The 19870-nt window shown below is 47.2% G+C and overlaps 1 protein-coding gene across 2 annotated transcripts in view; it reads right to left on the bottom strand.

Moving 5' to 3' along the window:
- KSR2 (kinase suppressor of ras 2) overlaps positions 1–19870 on the bottom strand; it is a 462287-nt gene that overhangs the window by 121937 nt on the left and 320480 nt on the right. For both annotated transcript variants that reach the window (XM_042234645.1, XM_060400779.1), the window contains exon 6: positions 2640–2709. In XM_042234645.1, coding sequence (XP_042090579.1) covers positions 2640–2709 — 70 coding nt within the window. The remainder of the gene's footprint in view (positions 1–2639; positions 2710–19870) is intronic.

Here is a 19870-nt window from a genome sequence, read left to right as displayed (position 1 = left end):
ACTGCATGGGGTTGTGACTATATTATTAACCAAACATTCAAAACAGTCATTCAGTCATTCAACAAACATGCCTGGAGGCCTACTATGTGCCAATTTCAGTTCCAGGACAGATGGATGGGGCTGTGACTATCCTCAGAGAACCACAAAGCAAGGTGCAGTTTCCCTGCGAGTCTGTTCCCTATCACTGAGCTGAGCCTTCCTCATCATTGCTATTTACATCCCTTGGTTAGGGAGCTTCAAGAGGGAATCTCCCCAAAAAAGTAGAGACCCTCAAACTTTAGTAGCAGAGAAGAGGCCTCTAAAGGGAAAGCCTTTTTGGACCATCAGCTCACCTTCCTCCCTAGCCACAACCACTTGCTGCAAACAGAAGGCAGTTTGGAGGTTTCTGATATACAGCTAAGAACTAGTGGGCACAGAGGTGCACTAACTTCCGGGGTTCCCTGCTGTTGCCAGGTTGCTTTCTTCACACAGAGATACCAAGCAGCAGCAGGGCTGGGCCCAAAAAAAGTACTGAAGGTTGCCAGGTCAGAGTTAATTTTCATTTTCAATTTTTGTCACCTTCAGCAGGAGTTGTATCTAATCTCCACTGCCTCACAGTGTCAAAATGAAAATTGGAAGTGATTATGTAACTTTGGTGCTTGAAAATTTTGAGGGCAAGCCTGCATTCCTCTGCTGTACCATCTTGCCTGATTTGGGTCAGTCACTCTCCAACAGAATGAGCTGCAGCCCGAAGCCTCCATGTACAAGCAAATGGCAATATTCTGAACACAGACTCTTGCGGCCAAGAACACTCCCTTTCCAGTTCTGGACTGGGGGCTGGCTAAGTCCCATTCTGTAGGGCCAGTGAGTTTGGCAGGATCTATTTTTGCAGGATTTGGCAGCTCTGGGGAATGGCAAAGGGGCTCGTGTTCCACCCACTAGCCAGCAGTGTGGGAATCAAGAGTATGAGTGGCAGATGGGAATTCCTTCTTTTCCAGCCCTCTCTCATCCTGCGGATCAGAAATCCCTCTTCCTAAGATGTGACTGAAGTGACTCTGAGGACCGGGGATGGTGCGATTTTAATTTCATTTTTCCACGAAGGCTAGGATGAGTCCAAGTCTCTCTGTCCTGGCATGGAGCCGGGGAGAAACACAGGGTGAGACTGGAGAGTAACAGGGAATCCTAAGTGCTAGCTCCTCTAAGAAGATGTTCCTGATGCCCAAAATCACCAGATGATTTTCCTCCTCTTGGGATCAGCATTTGAATCCGAGGCACCACCAGGTCTAACGTTAGGATGCTAGAGTCTGGTGTCTTGGTTCAGCCACGGTGAGGGCAATTGGGGTGGAGCCAAGTCAGGGCGTGAAGCTGAGCTTGGGGTGTGGCCAGTCAGAGGCGGAGCTGACGTCAGGGAGCAGAATGTAAGAAAACAGAAACAGGCCCTTCTTTTTGACGTCTTTCTCTCTGCATCTCACTGCCTGTCTACTGATGTGTCTATCGTGTATTTCTCAAGGCTTCCTTCACCGTTTTCTCATTTGAGTCTTAGCAACTATCCTGTCAACACATTTCTTTCAAAAACTGTTGACGGGATGACATTCTGAGAGAGTGTGCCCACTCCTGCCTCACCCCAGGATACCCTTAGGTGTCTGCCCCTGGTACTGCCCACCTCTTATAGCCCCGATCCCCTCTGTACTGTCATGGTCTGTTAAATGTCTATCCCTCCACTAGACTGTGAGCTCCCCGAGGCTGAAAGCCTTCTGTGGCGCTCAGCGTTGCAGCCCTGGTTCAGATACTCTCTATAAACACTAGAGAAAAAAAACCATGAATGAGTGAACTCTGCTGGTCACAGAGGCCTCAGTGCACAGAAAACTCTCAGCAGCGGTGTCAAAAGAACACAAAGTTCCGGGGTTAGTTAGCTTGCTGAGTCATCACTTAATTATGTAGGGCCTCAGTCTCCCTATCTGACAAATGGATGTGACCACACTTGTGCTACTTACCCCGCTGAGTTTGTGAACAGATTGTGAAGTAACACAATAAAAAGTAAAAAGTTAACTTCGTGTAACGGGTGACTTAGTGGACAGAAATCTCCCTCCTGAAAAGGGCAAGTGCACTCCTGGAGAGGCTGAACCCAGCATCCAACAGAGCTGGAGCTCTGGACTGACAGAAAGTGAGCACCTCTGCAATCCTGTCTTCTGGGTACAAAGACTCAAAATTAGGACAAGCATTTGTCTCAATACTGAGTGGTTATTACATGCTAGGCCCTTCGCTTAGCACTTCCATACATTACCTCACTTAATCTTCACGACCACCCGATGAGTAGGTAGAATTATCTGATGAGAAAATTGAGCCTCAGTGAGGTTAAGTAACTTCTTCAAGGGTGCAAAGCTTTACTAGCTGGGAATGGAATACAGGTCAGTCTGACTCCAAAGCCCTGGCTTTTAACCACTAGGTGTTAACTTTGTAAGAGCCAGGTGAAAAAGAAGCAGGCATTTCAGTGCCCTGCCACATCAAGGTTCAACCTGGCAGAGGAGAGAAGGGAAGAGCAGGGCGATCCAGGAACTGGGGCAGAACATTCTGCCGAGCCTTTCCCCACCCCAGGGCCAGAGCCCCCAGCCCTCACATGCTGGGAGAGAGCCACCCATGCACTCAGGAATCCAGCCTACCTGTGCTTGATGGAGTTGCCGAGGTCTCTGCGAGGGATCTGTGGGGACCAGCGCGGCACTGACAGTGTGTCTGCAGGGAGACAAGACACAAGAAGGTCGCGTTACACAGAAAACTGGAAGAGGAGGTGGGCTCTCACCAAGCCCTGGAAGGAAGACGCAGGCTTGCTGGCCTCAGGAAGGGCACTGGCCGCCATCACTTGCTAAACCAAAGGGAAGTGGAAAACTGGTTTAGCTTCTGTTATCTTGACTCAAGCAAGGTCCCTGGAATAAGGCTTCCAGTCAGTGCCTGGAAAGAACGCAGCCAAGGGAGAATAAAGCTGAGCCTGGCTCCCATCAGTAAGCACTTACTGTGAGCGAGGTGTGTGCCACGTGACTCACATGCCTGAGTTCATGACATCCTCAAAACAAAGTAGAGACTGTCAGCATCCCATCCTTACAGATAAGGAAGCTGAGGCCTGGAGAGGGGAAGCCATGTGCTCAAGGGCCCCACACCTTGTAGACGGCACACCAGCTGAGTCTGGGCTCACCTAGAACACAAGCCCGTGCTCGCAAGGCTCTGACTCGGCAGATTCCGAATGCTGGTCATACAGCTACCTCTCTCCTAGTTTTTGTATGCCCTTGTACAACTTAATTAAGTTGACTTATTTGTTTGTTTAAACACATTTTTTCCCAAAGTAAACTCTATATGGAAAGTCAATATCACTTTCTGTATAAGTAACTGTTTAGAATATGTCTAACCATGCACCACCTTAAACTCACACTAGAAGAAATGATGGATGGATGAGTGGGCAGACGGACAGGTGAGTCAGCAGATGGACAGAAGGGAAGGTGGGTAAATGGATTGGTAGGTGGATGGATGGATAGATGGCTGTTTGGATAGCTGGGTGGATGAATGGTTGGATAGGCAGGAAGATGGACAGATGAGCTGCAATGTGGACAGATGGGTAGGTGGATCAATGAATTGGTAGGTGAGTGGAGGGAAGGACGGATGATGGACTGTTAGGTGAGTGGATGGATGGAAGGAAGGAAGGATGGATGGATGGATGGATGGATGGATGGATGGTAGGTGAGTGGATGGAAGGACAGAAGGATGGACAGCTAGATGGATGGATAATCTGATGGATAAATGGGAATGAGGAGGAAGCAATAAATCACGTGGACTTTAGACTGGGCGCCTGTTCTCATCAAGTCTTTTCTTTCATGCCTTGGGCTACATCCCAGTGGCCCATACCACCACTCCACCACTGAGTTCCAGGACTCCTTCCACAGCCTCTGAGCACCAGCCTCCACCTTCACTCCAGTGCCTGGTTGCCTGCATCACCCTCCTCACAGACCTCACAGGCCCCAGGGAAGTGTGAAACAACAGCAGAAATGAACTGGTGCTTTCTGTGAAGCCTCCACCAGTTAGGGGAGAGAAGAAGGAAGTGGCTGACCCACACGCCAGCTCTCATTTCTCAGGCCAGATGGATGGAGCTGGTGCCCCGTCCTCAGAGCTGCAAATGCATGCCTCATTTTTCACAGCAATTGTTATGGAGTGGCGTGCTCATTGGGGAGCTGGGCATGTCTGAACCCATCAGGGAGCGTTTAACCCCAACCCATTCACGCCTCCCTTTTGTCTAATGACACTGTCGACAGCCATCTGAAAGCTGTTTCCAGAAACCCCAATTCCGCCCTTGTAAAGCTGGGACCATTTCTGGGAGAGCAAATGATTTTGTAAGTCCCAAAGGGCAGAGAAAACCCAGAAGAGAGACAGGATGATGTATCAGTCAGAATCATAGCCAGTGGAATCTCTTCCAGGCTAACTAAAAACTAAATGCGATCAAGTCCAAGCCCATTTTATAACTTGTTCCGACTTGTGGGAGAAACAAACAAAAAACAAGAAAGAAAAATAATTTTAAAGGAAAGAGAGCAGGGGACTGAAGTCAGATTTCGGAGGAAGGATGCGACCTGCTAACTCCTTACGATGCTTTCTCCAGGCCAGGAGTAGGTGGCGGTGGAATGACCTGCTGGAATGGAAGCTAGTGCACCAGCTCAGATACACAGCCTCCTCATGGGGCATCCACAGAATTATCAGTAGCAGCACCAAGGAGGTTTCATCTCACGGGACGTGAGTAGTGGCTGTCTAGAAAGGTGTATTCAGAAGGATTCTGAGGCTCAAGAGGAAAGAGCATTGGGATTGATTAGCAATGTCTGCCACTTTGTCATTGTTTAGTCACTAAGCTGTGTCCCACTCTTTGCGACCCCGTGGACTGTATAGCCACCAGGCTCCTCCGTCCATGGGATTCCCCAGGCAAGAATACTGGAGGAGGTTGCCATTTGCTTCTGCATGTCTGCCTTGGGTGGAGAACAAGGCAATACCAAAAAGTCTGCACGTTTCTGCCGCTCCTGCAAGGACAAGGACCACATCTTCATCTCAGCATCACTGTCTCACAGCACAGCATCTTGGACAAAGCAAGCATGTAATACATGTTTGCTGAATCTGAGACTAGTATCACAGAAAGAGTGAATAGACTGAGTACTCCATATGTGGTAGGCACTATTCTGTGCAGCTTATACCCAGAAGCTATGCCTCTGTGCAGTCGGTGTTCTCATTATTCCCACAGCACAAAGGAAGAGACAGGAGCTCAGAAAGCTGCAGTGACTTGCTGAAGGTCACACAGCCGGGCCCTGGTAGATCCTCAAGGAATAACTCTGCAAGTGTTTATGAGCCTTCCAAAAGCCCCAGTCAGGGAGGTTTTGCCCCGAGGGAACATTTGGCATTGTTTGGAGATATTGCCAAATGGGGTGGAGGAGGTGGTGGTGGTGGTGGGCTACTGGCATCGAACTAGGTAGAGACCAGGGATGCTGCTCAACACCCTATAATACACAAGACAGACCCCTGCATCAAAGAACTAGCCAGACCCAAACGGCAATGGTGCCAAGGTTGAGAAACCCTTATCAAGATGTTTTTCACTTCTCTGGCCGTCTCCCCACCCCCGTCTCTCCCCTCAACATCTTGAGATGGTACTTGTGAAGCTCAACCAGGCAGAGAACAAATCCTCTTTTATTACAAGCACATCCCACCGTTGGACTCGTATCCTAGTTATTCTGTTATTCTCAATTACAGCACCTTCTTAGAAAAGTAGATGTAATTAAGTTTAGTAGTTTGGTTTCATTTCTCAATATCTGGTTGAAGGGGTGAATTCCGTCAATTACATTCAGTGTCTGCGACATCATTAGTCTCAAGCAATAATAGCCGCCACACGGCTTCATCCGTGGGTGTGCAGATCTGAACTCTGAGATCTTCTCTTTACTTTCTTCATTTGGATTTCATTAAACTTGCCAATGCAAGCCTTAAAGCAAAGGAAAACTGTTTAAAAGGAAAATCTATGAAAATTCAGGCCTTATCATAACAGAGAAGGCAAACAGCATTTAGAGCAATTAAACTGATACAGAAACTTCTGTCTAACAATCAAAGTGCCTATTAAGATGTCTCCATAGCTGAACAAAAGCTTCTTTTCTACTCTCATTTTCTGATAACAAGTCAGGCAGACACGGAGGCAGAATTGTGACCATTCGTGCTGCCTTCCGTTCCAGGGGCAGGATAACAGGAAAACAGATACTTCTTCCCAGATATTTTCATTCATGGGGCATGGAAAGGGAGACGGTTGGAGGGAAGGAGGGTTCCTCTTCCCTCCTTTAGGTCCCACTGTTGATGCCCTCTCGGAAGTGCCTCTGTAGAGAAGGGGAGAAACCAGGAGGCTTGGTCTTTGACACCTTGGCAGCCAGACAGACAAACAGGACCCATGATAGAAGGAACCAATATTAATAAAATCATCACAGTAGGTAGAGCTTTAAAATTAAAAACTCAGGCTCTGACCTGGTGAATTTGAACTCAGGCTAATGGAGGAGTCAGGCATGGAGAGCACGCTTGAAAACATTTATCACAGAGACAACACGTGAAGACGGGTGATGTGAGACTTCTCTGGAGGTCCAAGGGTTAAGACTCCACGCTTCCACTGCAGGGAGCATGGGTTTGATTCCTGGTCAGGGAACTAAGATCCCAAATGCCGTGCAGTGAGGCCAAATAATTAAATAAATACATTAAAAAAAAAAGATTAACAGTTGGAGTGACTTAAAAAATTTTTTAAATGGCTGATTATAAAGCAAAAGAAAGGGAGGAAAAAGAAGAGGAGGAGAGAAATAAGAACAATGGTAAGAATTTTTTTAAATGAGAAATAAGAAAAACAATAAATATGCTTTGCGTTGAGTGTTACCATGCACCAAGCACTATTGCCAAATAAGCCCTTCACATATGTGATCTCATTTTATGCACACATGTGATGTATCAGCTGTTACCGCTGGTGCCACTTCACCAACGAGGAAATCAAGAAGTGATGCCATTTGTCCAAGGTCACACAGCGTGTAAAGGCTAAGGCTGGGTTATTGGTTTGTTTTTTTTTTTTTTTAATTCAGGTTACCTAGCTGGGGCTCAATAAATGACAGCCAATTTCATCCCTACTTCACAGATGGGAATACTGAGGCTTAGAAGCAGTAAGCAACTGTCTATAGTTTAGAAGTCACTGAACTGGGATTTGAACCACAGACAGGAACAAGCTGGATGCTTCCATTCCAGATGGCCCTCCAGATACACAGAGTTCAGCCCACCCTGTAACTGTCCACGCTTCCTACTTCTGAGAAGAGTGAAGGGAAGGTGAGAACCAGCCAGTTCAAAAGGGCCACAGAGGCTTGGAAAGTGATGCCATAGTGTGCTGTGTATTCCGACTATCATTCATGCAGTTACTCAGTAAATATTTTGTTGAATTTGCCCACCCTCCAAGTTATGACCAAATAGACAGCATACTAAAAAGCAGAGACATTACTTTGTCAACAAAGGTCTGTCTAGTCAAGGCTAATGTTTTTCCAGTAGTCATGTATGGATGTGAGAGTTGGACTATAAAGAAAGCTTAGCACAGAAGAATTGATGCTTTTGAACTGTGGTGTTGGAGAAGACTCTTGAGAGTCCCTTAGACTGCAAGGAGATCCAACCAGTCCATTCTAAAGGAGATCAATCCTGGGTGTTCATTGGAAGGACTGATGCTGAAGCTGAAACTCCAACACTTCGGCCAACTGATGCGAAGAGCTGACTCACTGGAAAAGACCCTGATGCTGGGAAAGATGGAGGGCAGGAGGAGAAGGGGACAACAGAGGATGAGATGGTCGGATGGCATCACCGACTCAATGGACATGGGTTTGGGTGAACTCTGGGAGTTGGTGATGGACAGGGAGGCCTGGTGTGCTGCAGTTCATGGGGTCGCAAAGAGTCGGACGCAACTGAGCAACTGAACTGAACTGAACCACCCCCAGAGATGTCCATATCCTGTGACCTAACAGGTAAAAAGAGACTTTGTCAGTGTGATTAAGTCAAGGATCTTGAGATGGGAGATTACTCTGGACGAGCCAGGTGGGCCTGATGTAATCAGGTAAAAGAGGGACGCAGGAGGGTCAGAGTCGGAGACATGGGGATGTGGCGATCTGCTGGCTCTGAGGATGGATAGGGGCTAAGTGCCAAGGGATGCAGTGGCCTCTGGAAGCCAGAAAAGGTAAGAGAGCAGCTTCTCTCTTAGAGTCTCCAGAAGGAACAGCCCTGCAAACTCCTTCCCTTTAGCACCGAGACCGGTCCTGGGCTCCTGGCCTCCAGAACTGAGCAATGATGCATTTATGCTTTTGTGAGCTGCTGAGCTTTGCTAATGTGTTACAGCAGCCACAGGAAACTGACAGAGCACTGAAAGTGCCAGGAGTGGAACTGGGGGTGGGCATGGTGAACAGGAGAGTTAAGAGTCTATAGGGGCAGCCATAATGTGATACGTGCGATAAATGAAATAAAACAGGACTTTGGGGTTTGTGTTAAAGCAATGGGAACCGTCTAGTACTCACTGGAAAAGTCCCTGATGCTGGGAAAGACTGAGGGCAGAAGCAGAAGAGGGTGTCAGAGGATGAGATGGATGGGTGGCATCGCCGATGGAATGGACATGAACTTGAGCAAACTTCAGGAGATGGTGAGGGACAGAGAGGCCTGGCGTGCTGCAGTTCATGGGGTCTCATAGAGTGGGACATGACTGAGAGACTGAACAAGTCTCTTAGAACAGAGTGGGATGCTGTGTCAGGGGCGTCTTATACGTATAAGTTCTCCCTCTGGCGGCCGAGTGAAGAACAGCCTGCCAGGCTGTGATAAAAACAGGAGGGTCCCACCCTCACCCCAAATCTCTAACTCCCCACCCCAGCTGCGGTCCAAAATATGAGCCCTGACCCTTACAAGGCCATTCATCTCCCAGGCCAGGCTTTTCTCATTTGAGCTGTCATGTCATGATCTCACCTGCAGCCCCCAATTGAAAAAATAAAAATAAAAACATACCCCAGGGACTTCCCTGGTAGTCCAGTGGTTAAAGACTATGAGCTTCCACTGCACGGGACTTGGGTTCTATCCCTCGTCAGGGAACTAAGATCCCCATGCGGGCACAACACAGCGAAAAGTAAAACAAACAAATAAATACAGATTTAAAAAATAAACCCATATCCCTGAATAATCAGTCCACTGGCTGGCACAGGAGCAAGGCTATTTCTTGTACATATCCCAAATAAGGATTCACCTCTTAGAGCTGTTTCTTCATTAAATCCCGACAACCCCACGAGGTTGTATCCCTAGTTCAGAGATAAGGAAAATGAGGATAATTAATTGTTCAACGTCTTACTGCTTTGGTGCACCTGAGAGCTGACTTCAGTTTCCTATAAAAACCAAAGCCTTGCTTTACACCCCTACACCATCCTGCCTTCCTATGCTATGTCTCCTGAGACAAGTGTGAAAATTATTGCTCAAATTGTGCATCCTTGAGTTGGACAGGACCACAAGAAACCATCTACTGCAGTCTAGCCCCTAAACTCTGTTGGCTAGAAGAGGAGCTATGCTAACCTTAAACGTTTCCATGGAGATAAAGACTTCTGAGCACATAATACTATTAATAATAACGGCTAACATTTATTGAGTATCTACTATATGGCTGGACTCAGATTAAATGCTTAGATGTATTATTTCATCTGATCTCCTAACTGCTTTTTAGGCGGGAGAGCTGGGGTTTCAGCCAGGACAGCCCAACGCCAGGCTTTATCCTCAGAAATGCCACAGATGAAATAGAAGGTCCAGCTGCCCTTCAGCTTCCAGCCCAGAGACAGGACAGACTGAGAATTTAACAATGGTGCTGCACTCAAATCGAGCAGCAAATTCTTTAGGCTCCTGAAACTAATAAAACTTAGGGCGTTCAAGCCACCAGCTAAAATCCCACTGATTCATCCAAGGTGCCAACCAATCCTTGACTAAAGCTGTTCACAGTCTTATTCACATAGTGGCGAACAACTCTATTTGCTTTAATATCCAATTCAAATCAGATCCAAGAGTCTTTTCATTCTGTGCTATCTCTAAAGGTTACAGCTCCATGGTGCTTCAGGGCCAAATTGAGTTTCTCGGCGTAGATGGACATAATTTTCTCCCTGTGACAACTACATGCCACTTCTCAAGATGCGAATTTCATCATCTGGGGGCTCATGATTGCTATGGAGGTGACCGGGGAACCACTTAGCACTGGTGAGTATGTAGATGAAAGTGAACCTGGGTCCTGGGTCTTGCAGGGAAGCAATAAGGCAGAAGGGATGGACAGTGATAAAGAGATGCCTGGCGTGAGCAAAGGTTGTGCTGCTCACTCTTAAAGGAAGAGACCCTTCAGAGGAGATTCTTAGGGGTCCGCATGGCATTGGGGCAAAACAAAGGGCAATGGTGTGAAGCCACCAGCCTAGGAATAAGAAAACTGTGGGAACGGAGGTATAGGGTAAACCAACCTGCATGTATATGGGGTTCAAGCCACCTACAAGGCACTGAGTGCAGACCTATTCTGGAGGCAGGGCAGCAGAGTTCATTTCTGAATGGGAAGGGCCTCCAGGTTATCAAGCTGCCCAGGAGAGTGTGGGATTTTGAAGTGAGCAGACCTGTGTTCACCCATCAGCTCTGCCACTTCCCAGCGATGAGATCTTGGCATTTTCACCTCTGTGAAAGGTGTCTTTCCTTGTCTCCAGCAAAAAAAAAGGGGGGGCCACACTATCCCCCTCATAGGAGGATGAAGCGGGTAATACAGTTGGAACAGAGCTCAGCCGAGTGCCTGACATATTATTGTCATTCTTGTCCTTGTCATTGTCATCATCACTCCGCCTCTAGAATTAACACACCAGTTAGAACCTGACAAAGCTCTCCAGGGACGATGATTTAGAACAGAGGTTGGCAAACTATGACCCTCAGGCCAAGACTGGCCCATCTCCTGCTTTTATAAATAAAGTTTGATTGGCACATAGCCACATCCACTCATTTACACATTGTGACTGATTCTGCATTATAACAGCAGCGTTTGAGTAACTGAGACAGGGACAATGTGGTCCACAAGTCAAAAGCTAATTATTACCTGGCCCTTTATTGAGAAAGTATGTCAAACACTGACTAAGAGCTATGTAACTCATTTCCTTGGCTGATTAGTGGGAAAGTACTTTTCTACTTTTACTGAGGTATAATTGACAAAATTGTAAGATATTTAAAGTATATAATGTGATGGTTTGACGTAAGTATACATTGTGAAAGTTTTTTTTTTTTTCTTTGAAGCCAGAGGCTCGGGTTGTAGACCCACTTCAGCCATTTACATGGTGGGAATTCTTGAACAAATGGTGTGCATTCTCCAGGCTGAAGTGTTCATGACCCACAAGGTGTCACCCCTCTGCTTACCTAATCCTAACAGGGCATGGGGTGTCTTGTTTCCATGCCTATTTTACAGAAGAGAAGAGCCAGGCAGAGTAGGACCGATAAGCGGTCCAGCCGAGATTCTAACCTAGCCCAGTCTCACCCCATGCCTGTTTTCTTTCTAGCTCTGTCTCCTGGTAGAATAATCTGTGATGAGGCAATGTCTCTGATTACATGCCACTGCTGAAATCTATGTCAGCTCATGGAGACAGAGGGGAAAAAATTAACCCTCTCCTCTCACTGCTTCTGTCCAGGTTAATTAATACGATTATCCGGTTGTCACTCCATCAAAGCAGAGAGAAGACCCTGAGAACGTGTAAGTTACAGCGGGAGAGGTGGCGGTGCTGGTCGCGGCCGAGGGGAAGAGATGAAGTGGTCTCCTGGGGGTGTCTCCAGGTGAAAGCCTAGCTCGGTGGGACGGGTGGGCAGTGAGGCCACTAAGCAATGCGAGTGCAGAGAGGACTGACGCGTGGGGCGAGAGGCAGAAGAGTGCAGAGGAGGAAAGGGGATGATGGCACAAGGAGTTAGAATCCAAGCTCTCCTCTATCACCTGTCCCTCCTGGCCCATGGCCTGGGTAAAAAAAAAAATTTAAGTGGTGAAACCAAACTGGAATTACCTTCAGGATCTAGTGGGAAAACTAGAATGTACGTGTGTAACACCCCCCGCCCCACTTCAGAATCATGTTCCCCTTTTTAAAGAACATTACCACCTCGCATCTGAGTCCTGGCAGGTAACTGCTGAGCTGGGATCCCCTGAGCTGCCCATAAATTACATGCGTAGACAGCAGATAACATCATGCCCTCTCCCAGTAGACACGTGAAACGTGGAGTCATCACCCGTGATTTATCTCAGCCCCCTCACGTGGCCTCAATTAAATTTCATTGCCGGTAAAGAAAGTGAAGATGGCTGAGGCATTTAATTACATTTTATAATGTGCTCACTGTTGAATTTATTAAAGTGTATCAGGGATTTTTAACCTCGTAACCAAACAATGGGACACCCAGGTGCCACACGAATAATTATCGTCCTTGTGGGGATGATAGATGGAGATTCTAAGACATTAACAGTAGGCTGAGGATGTGTGTAGGCAGTGTTGGGGGACTGGGGGCTGATGAGGGGGTGGATATGACAAGAAAATGAAGCAATGGGCCTCTAATTCCATAAGACACCACCATACAGATTGGAGTGGGGGGAGTGGTACTAATTATCCATTTTCCCGCAATTCTAAAAATAAGACCTATTAGAAAACCCATCTTCCTTCTCTCTCCCTGTATCCTTACTCCAAACCTTCCCCTTGGATTTCCCCTTGATATAACTTTATTCCTATGGTCTAGAAAGAGGAGAGGGATCATCTCCTTGAAATGTCAAAATCACTTTATATAATAATATTTTTAAAATGCAAAAAGGGGAGAATAAAACATTATCTAGAAATCCAGAAGAATCTCATCAGGATAGTGGGTCCACGATGGTTTATTTGCAAAGCACTCAGGAAATTAACTATCAATAAGGAAATATGTGGGCTTCCCAGGTGGCGCAAGTGATAAAGAACTCACCTGCCAATGCAGGAGACATAAGAGATGCAGGTTCAATCCCTGGGTTGCAAAGATGCCCTGGAAGAGGGCATGGCAACCCACTCCAGTGTTCTTGCCTGGAGAACCCCACCGACAGAGGAGCCTGGCAGGCTACAGTCCACAGGGTCGCAAAGAGTCAGACACGACTGAAGCAACTTAGCATGCACGCATGCAAGGAAATATGTGTGGTGCTTCTGGAGGGGGAAGGTGGTGGATCCCATAAATATAATCCTGAGGGCAGACCTGGTATATCATAGGACCTCTGTTATGGCATCATGTCTACTCAAGTGACCAAAACAAGTCAGGTGAGGAGGACTGCTACACTGATTCCAGGCCAAAGAGGAAGAAATGCCCAGTGCCTCTGAGATAGCAGAAGTGCAGCACTGAGAGCCAGTCCTGGCCTGAAAACTGCCCCTGGCAGCACTGCTGTTCTGCACCAGCATCTGCTGTTCTGCACCTCCTCCCTTCAAAGATACTGGTCTTTCTGCCTAGAACATTCTTCTGTATGTTCTATTCCCTTCCTACTTCTCTTAGTCCAACTCATGCCAACTCTCTCCAAGATCCAACACAGGCAGGGTTCCTCCAGGAAGCCATGCCCTGCCATGCCCCTCCTGTAGCATCCTGTGCTGACTTTTCCAGGTCACTTGCTTTGTTGCACGAGAGCCTCTGCTAACACATCTGATCTCCTGACTACCCACTTGACTACCCACTCCTGGACAGTAGGAGCTGCCAATCACTCATCTGTATGTGTTCAGAGTTTGGCTTAATAGAGAGGTGAAGGGTTTTTCTTGCTAACTCCAGCAAAAACCCAGCAGCCTATCCCTCCAAATGGAGGCTTCACTTCTCCAGGGCCCTGCAGTGCCTGGACCAGGGAGGGATCCCAGGAAGCCAGGCACTCTACTTTGCCATGGCCATCCACCCATGGCTCTAGCCCCAGTTCTCAGGCTCTGGGTGGGGGTTTGGACCTCAGCTAGGGTGGCTGACCAAATGAAGCTCATCTGCTCAAAAACAGAGCCCACCACTTCCTCACTCAAACCTTTTCCCATGTGCCTGTCCAGGGCCCCAGGGTTTCCGGAGCCACTGGAACATTTTCAGCTCCTCCTGACTCTCACCATAGAGTCCCTCCTTGCAAGATACATCAGTGTTCACACTTAGGCCTCTTAGCTACTATGTCAGGGAGGTCTAGTATCAATCCCATTTTACAGGTGAAGACACTGAGGCTCCAAGAGCTTAAAACAGAAAAGCAAAATGATCAAAAGAATGCAGTTCAGGGTTAGAAATACCAGGGTTATTGTCCTGGTTCTGCCCCCAAATTGGGCAAGGTACTTGACTTCTCTGAGCTACAACCTAGGAATTGTAATAGCTAACATGAACCAGGCATTGCCCAAGTCAGTGGTTTCCCAATTGTCAGCACTCTGGAACTGTCTGATGCCTGGACCCCTCCCCTGCACTGTGATTTAATTCAGGGTTCAGCAAACTAAAGTGCAAGGGTCAAATCTGGCCTGTAACCTGTTGTATAAATAAAGTTTTATTGGCACATCAACATGCCCACTGTCTACAGCTGCTTCTGCACTATAAGGGCAGAGCTGAGTAGCCATAATGGATACCTGATGGCTGTCAGAGCCTAAAATACTTACTATCTGGCTCTTTAATTAAAAGTTTGCTGATCCTCAATTTAATTATGCTGGGGTATGTATGGCCTGGCTTTGAACATTTCAAAAGGTCTTCACACCCTACTAATTCACAGTCAAGCTTGAGACTCACTGGCCTAAGTGTTTCACGTATATTAGCGCACTGATTCTTTGTAACATGTCTGTTTCATTCCCTCCTGTATCCCCAGCAGCCAGCACAGGGATGGGTACAAAGTGGCATTTCCACAAATACTTACTGATGAGAGAATGAATGAATGAATGAACGAAAGAAGAATCTACCCTCTGAGGTAGGTACTAATGATCCCATTTTGCAAATGGCAAAACGGAGGCTCAGAGGTCACCTACGGAATATGTCCTTCTGGGACTTTAACCTAAAACTCCTAGACTGCAGAGCCCTATTCGTGAGCAGTGTGGCCCCTCTTCAGATATTCAGAAAGAAGGAGAGACCGGCAGAGTGTCAGTGAGGGGGTCTTCTTGTGCACCCTCCCTAGGAGAGGAGTCCTGAGCAAGAGGAGAGGCAGCCTGGAAACCTGAAGAAGCTCGGGGTCCCGCCAGCCATGCAGAGCCATCCCAGACCACACAGATACAGGGCCATTCTCCTTGACCTCAAGGAAAATGCTAATTGGAAGAGGCTGGCTTACTGCGCCTGGTTCAGGCTTAAACGAGGACAAAACAAGAGTTGACAGACAGAGGCCACACGCTGCCATCACTGCAAATGTCCCTGTGAAGGGAGGAAAACAGTCAGATCTGTGCTCCATCAATTTCAGCTGTATTAATAAATGGCCTCACGTTGAAACAGAGCCACAGAAAAGGCAGTATCAGTGACAGGCGCGGGGCACGGGGGACGTGCAGACTACAGTCTGGGATCTGCAAGTTGGGCTTGACACCTGGACCCAGAAATGGGCAACAAACACGTTCATGGATGGCATGGTCCACTATCCAGGCAACCCAGGGGCCCTGCCCACTCTTTTGCCTGAGAGGCAGAGGGACAAGATGGCATTAATTACAGGCACAGACCTGAGTCCCAATCCTTGACTCTGCCTTTGTGATGCTTTTGTTCTCTGCTCTTTGGACCTCTACTTCTGTAGCAGAGGACGGATAGAACCCATCTTGTGGGCTTTCCTTGGGAATTAGGCACTGGAATATGAAGCAAGTGCCTGGTACAAAGTTGGTATGCAACAAGGCTGGCTTCCCCCTTAAGCAACCCAGGTTCTTGTCTGCTGTTTCCTTAGTGGCCCTTCTCTCTGGCCCAAGAAGACAAAACTAGGGGGTGGAGGAGCTCTTTTGAGAATGAGGCCACGAGTCTGGAGAAGCAGTGGTGAGTTATGGGGAAAGCAGAGCTGTCTAGGTCCCTCTGACCATTTATTCCCCTCCTATCATCCTGTTCTCTGAGCGTGTCCACAGCCCTCGCTTGCCTGGGTGTGATGGATGGGTCTTACGTTGCTTGCACACTACATCATCAATTACTTATATATTTATTGCCTTGAACTGGACTTATGGATCTTAAATCAGAGCCGTTCAGAGTTGCCTGAGACGAAATTCTTCCCCCATGGAACAGTGGCACTTTTTTTTTTTTTTTTAATTATGCAGTCACCCAATAGTCACTGTTCGGCCAAAGTTAATTATCCATAGAATAAAGGGCTGCTGAGAAGTTCCCCACATGGAGTCATTTTGTGGAATTTACTGCCTTAGCAGGCTCAGTGGGGACAGACCAGGTAAGCTTGCTGGGAGAGACCCCAGTCTGACTTTAAGAAACCCAAGATGCCAGGCATCTTTGGGTCTGAACTCTAGGCGATAGATTTGCTCCCCGTCTCAGTTCTGTGATGCTCAAACTGATGTCCAAAGAGGTGTCACACTGTCTGCAGTTTGCAGACACAGTGGAGACAGCCTTGTGATGGAGCACATTCCAAGGTCAAGATGGGGTGCCCACATGCCAAAGCATCTCTAAATGGGGCTGAGGTGATGGAGATGTGACATCAGATCCTGGTCCTGATGCGGCAGCCCTGAAGGTGAGGCCATGGAGACAGGGGGCCTCTGCTCCAACAGGGTCGCAGTTTATCAGCAAAGTATTGTCAGTACTGGGGTGGACAGAGAACCCCCACCCAAAGAACTTGGAGGTAAGGAAGTTGATCTTCCAAGAGGGAATCCAGCACAACACCTAATGGATCGGAGGGCAGTGGAACAACAGTAACCTAAAGCAGTGGTTCTCAAGTATCTGGAAACATTTGGGAGGGTCACAACTGAGGGATGGTGTGACTGGCACCTAGTGGGTGGAAACCGGGAATGCTGTTAAACATCCCCTAAAGCACAGGTCAGCCCCCAGCACGAATAATTATCCAGCCCTAAACGGCCACAGTTTTATAGCTGAGAATCCCTATCCAAAGAGCTGTTAGGAAGGGATCTAGATTCAGAGCCTGCTGTAATCAGATTAAATGGTAAGGCAGACTGAAAGAGGAGCTGAGTCGACCATGCTTATGTGTGTGCTCAATCACTTCAGTCGTGTCCAACTGTTCGTGACCCTATGGATTGTAGCCCACCAGGCTCCCCTGTCTGTGCAATTCCCCATGCAAGAATACTGGAGTGGGTTGCCATGCTCTCCTCTTCCCAACCCAAGATCTTCCCAACCCAGGGATCGAACCTGAGTCTCCTGCATTGCAGGTGGATTCTTTACCCACTGAACCACCTGGGAAGCCCTTAGTCAACCATAAAGAGAAGCAAAGGGAGTCCAGGAGGCAGATGTTGGCTCAACTCTCCCAGCCCATCCAGGGCATGGGGGACTCTGGCATCAGAGCCTAGTCCTTCTTCCAGGAACAGCAGCCTGGTTTCCCACTGGGAAACTGCCGGGGTCCTGCCCCAGTGGATCCAGGGTAATTCGAAGTGGGGACGGTGTAGGCGAGGAAAAACTTATTTAGAAATATAAAAGAGAGATTAGGAAAGAATAGTGTAGTGGGAAATTTAGTGGAGAAAAGAGGCTGAATAACTTGGTTTACATGGAGAACTAATAAAACCTCAGGACAAGAGATTTGCGCCATCTACATTAGGCCACCAGCGCCCATTTGAATAGCAGAGGGTGCCCCGCCTTGGGCTCCCTCTCTCATGGATCTTAGAAGCCGGGGCAAGTAAGTAGACATGGCGAGCCTCCACACCCCACATGGAAATTCAGCCTGAAAATAGAGTAAAAAAGACATGGGGAAAACCAGTCCAGTGACTGGCCCATCCTCTATTGTCCAGAAAGGCCTTATATACTTTTGATTTTACATAGAGATCAATGGATAATACAAAATTATGCAGCGTCAGCAGCCCTGACTCTTATTGAGACCAGGCTTTCTCTCTGCATACCTAGTTGTATACATAAGTCTTATGTGATTTACATAATCTTCCAGCCAGAAGGCCAATTAACATTTACAGCCCTTTTCTGATAAGGGTTTGTCAACCAGAAGACTTATTTGCCTTAACAGTGTTGTTCTTTCCAAAGTCTGGTGCCACTCTCAGAAAACACTAAATAAAGTTACATTCTTACATAGCAAGGATACAACACTTTATAATAAGAAAGTAAAGTACAGTGATTTATAACAAAGAGAAAAATAATTAACTCAAAAGTCTAGTGTTACTAATATCAAAACTACTATATTCCTATTTCTGTTTACCATTTACATTGATTAATATCCTCCCAGGTGCCTAAAAGATAAAGGATATGGAGGCCTGGCAGCAAACATTAACTCAACAGTGGAACCCTTCACCAAACTAATTCTTAGCTCTAAAAGGCTCTATATCTTTAAGATGTTTTAAGCTTCGTGCCTCTTACAGTTGGGGGCTGTAAACAATCCACAAGTTGCAAAGACCGGTCAGATAAGTTAGAAAGCCATCAAAGGGGTTTAAACTGAGACATTCTTTTTATATGCAGGAGACTGTTAACTGGAGCTCTGAGTTAACTCTTTCCAGAGAAAGGTGGTAATGTCAGAAGAGTATAGTATAGCAGACAGTAAACAGACAGATTTTGGTTTCGGGGTAGATGCTCAGACAGAGGACCCCTTGAGACCTGACTTGCCTTGCCCATCAGGCCTCTCTGCATGACCTTGTCATGGGTGGTATCTCCTGTGCTGGCTCCCGGCAGGAAGCACCCCTTCCAGCATCTCAGTCCTAGAGATTCAGGGTAGGCTGGACCTCCCAGTCCTGGGGCAGAGCATTTACCCAGGCACAGAGAGTCCAAAGCATTCCAACTCCTTGACCACTGTGATTGGTTCAGGGGCATGTGACCTAAGAGGGGCCAGAGTCCACAAAACACTCTGGGATTTTTTTTTTTTAATAAAGGAAACCCTCTGTTCCCTGGAGTAGGTAAGTTGGTGCATTGCACACCTGAGTGCCCAGGGCCACCTGAGCATACCTATGGGAAGGGCCTGCCTGAGAAGGAAATCAACACATTCTGAAAACAGAGTGGAGGAATGCAGAGAAACCAAGGGCTAACAGATCATTTGGGCCCCTGGAGCTTCTCTATTACATCCTCATTCTTAAACATGTGAAGCAGGTTGAGTTATTTCACTTATAAGAAGAAGAATGCTGTCCTTATACAAGGTCACACAGACAGACCTCAGAGCAGACTTCTGTTATCTTCAATCCCTATAGCAACCCACTCCCAAACACGAGATGATTAATCACTGTGAAGGTGTTCATATCCACAATTCATGGACCACAGACTAGGCACTAGCACTAAACACTTTACAGGTGTTACCTCATTTAATCTGCACAATAGTCCTATAAGATCATCACTATTATGATCTCAAAATCAAAGAGAAGAAAAGTAACATTCAGAGAGGTTGAGTGACTTGCTCTAGGTCACACAGTTTTCCAGTGGTGGGGCCAGGATCTATCCCTGGGCAGTTTGCCTATACTCCTCATTACCCTGCCCAGGAAAAGCAGGCTATCCCAGCTTGGGGTCTTCAACATTTCATGTAGCAAACCCTCCTCTTCTGTATTCCAGAATCACCAGGAAGCCTTCCAGTGAAAATCTGGCCTTCAGGAAGGGCAGACTGCAGAGAGGAAATGGGCAAATCAAGTGGCCCTTGAGAAATGCAGTACTGGTGATGGTGAGTTCTCCTTGTACATTAACAAACATAGATTTCAGCTTTATACATCAGCCTCAAAAGTCTGGTTAACATGACTAACTCTAGGAGTCTCTATATTCTGAACTGGCAAAG

This window comes from Ovis aries, chromosome 17 (genome assembly GCF_016772045.2).
Source record: "Ovis aries strain OAR_USU_Benz2616 breed Rambouillet chromosome 17, ARS-UI_Ramb_v3.0, whole genome shotgun sequence".
Classification (NCBI taxonomy): domain Eukaryota; kingdom Metazoa; phylum Chordata; class Mammalia; order Artiodactyla; family Bovidae; genus Ovis; species Ovis aries.
This window is presented reverse-complemented; position numbering and strand designations above follow the sequence as displayed.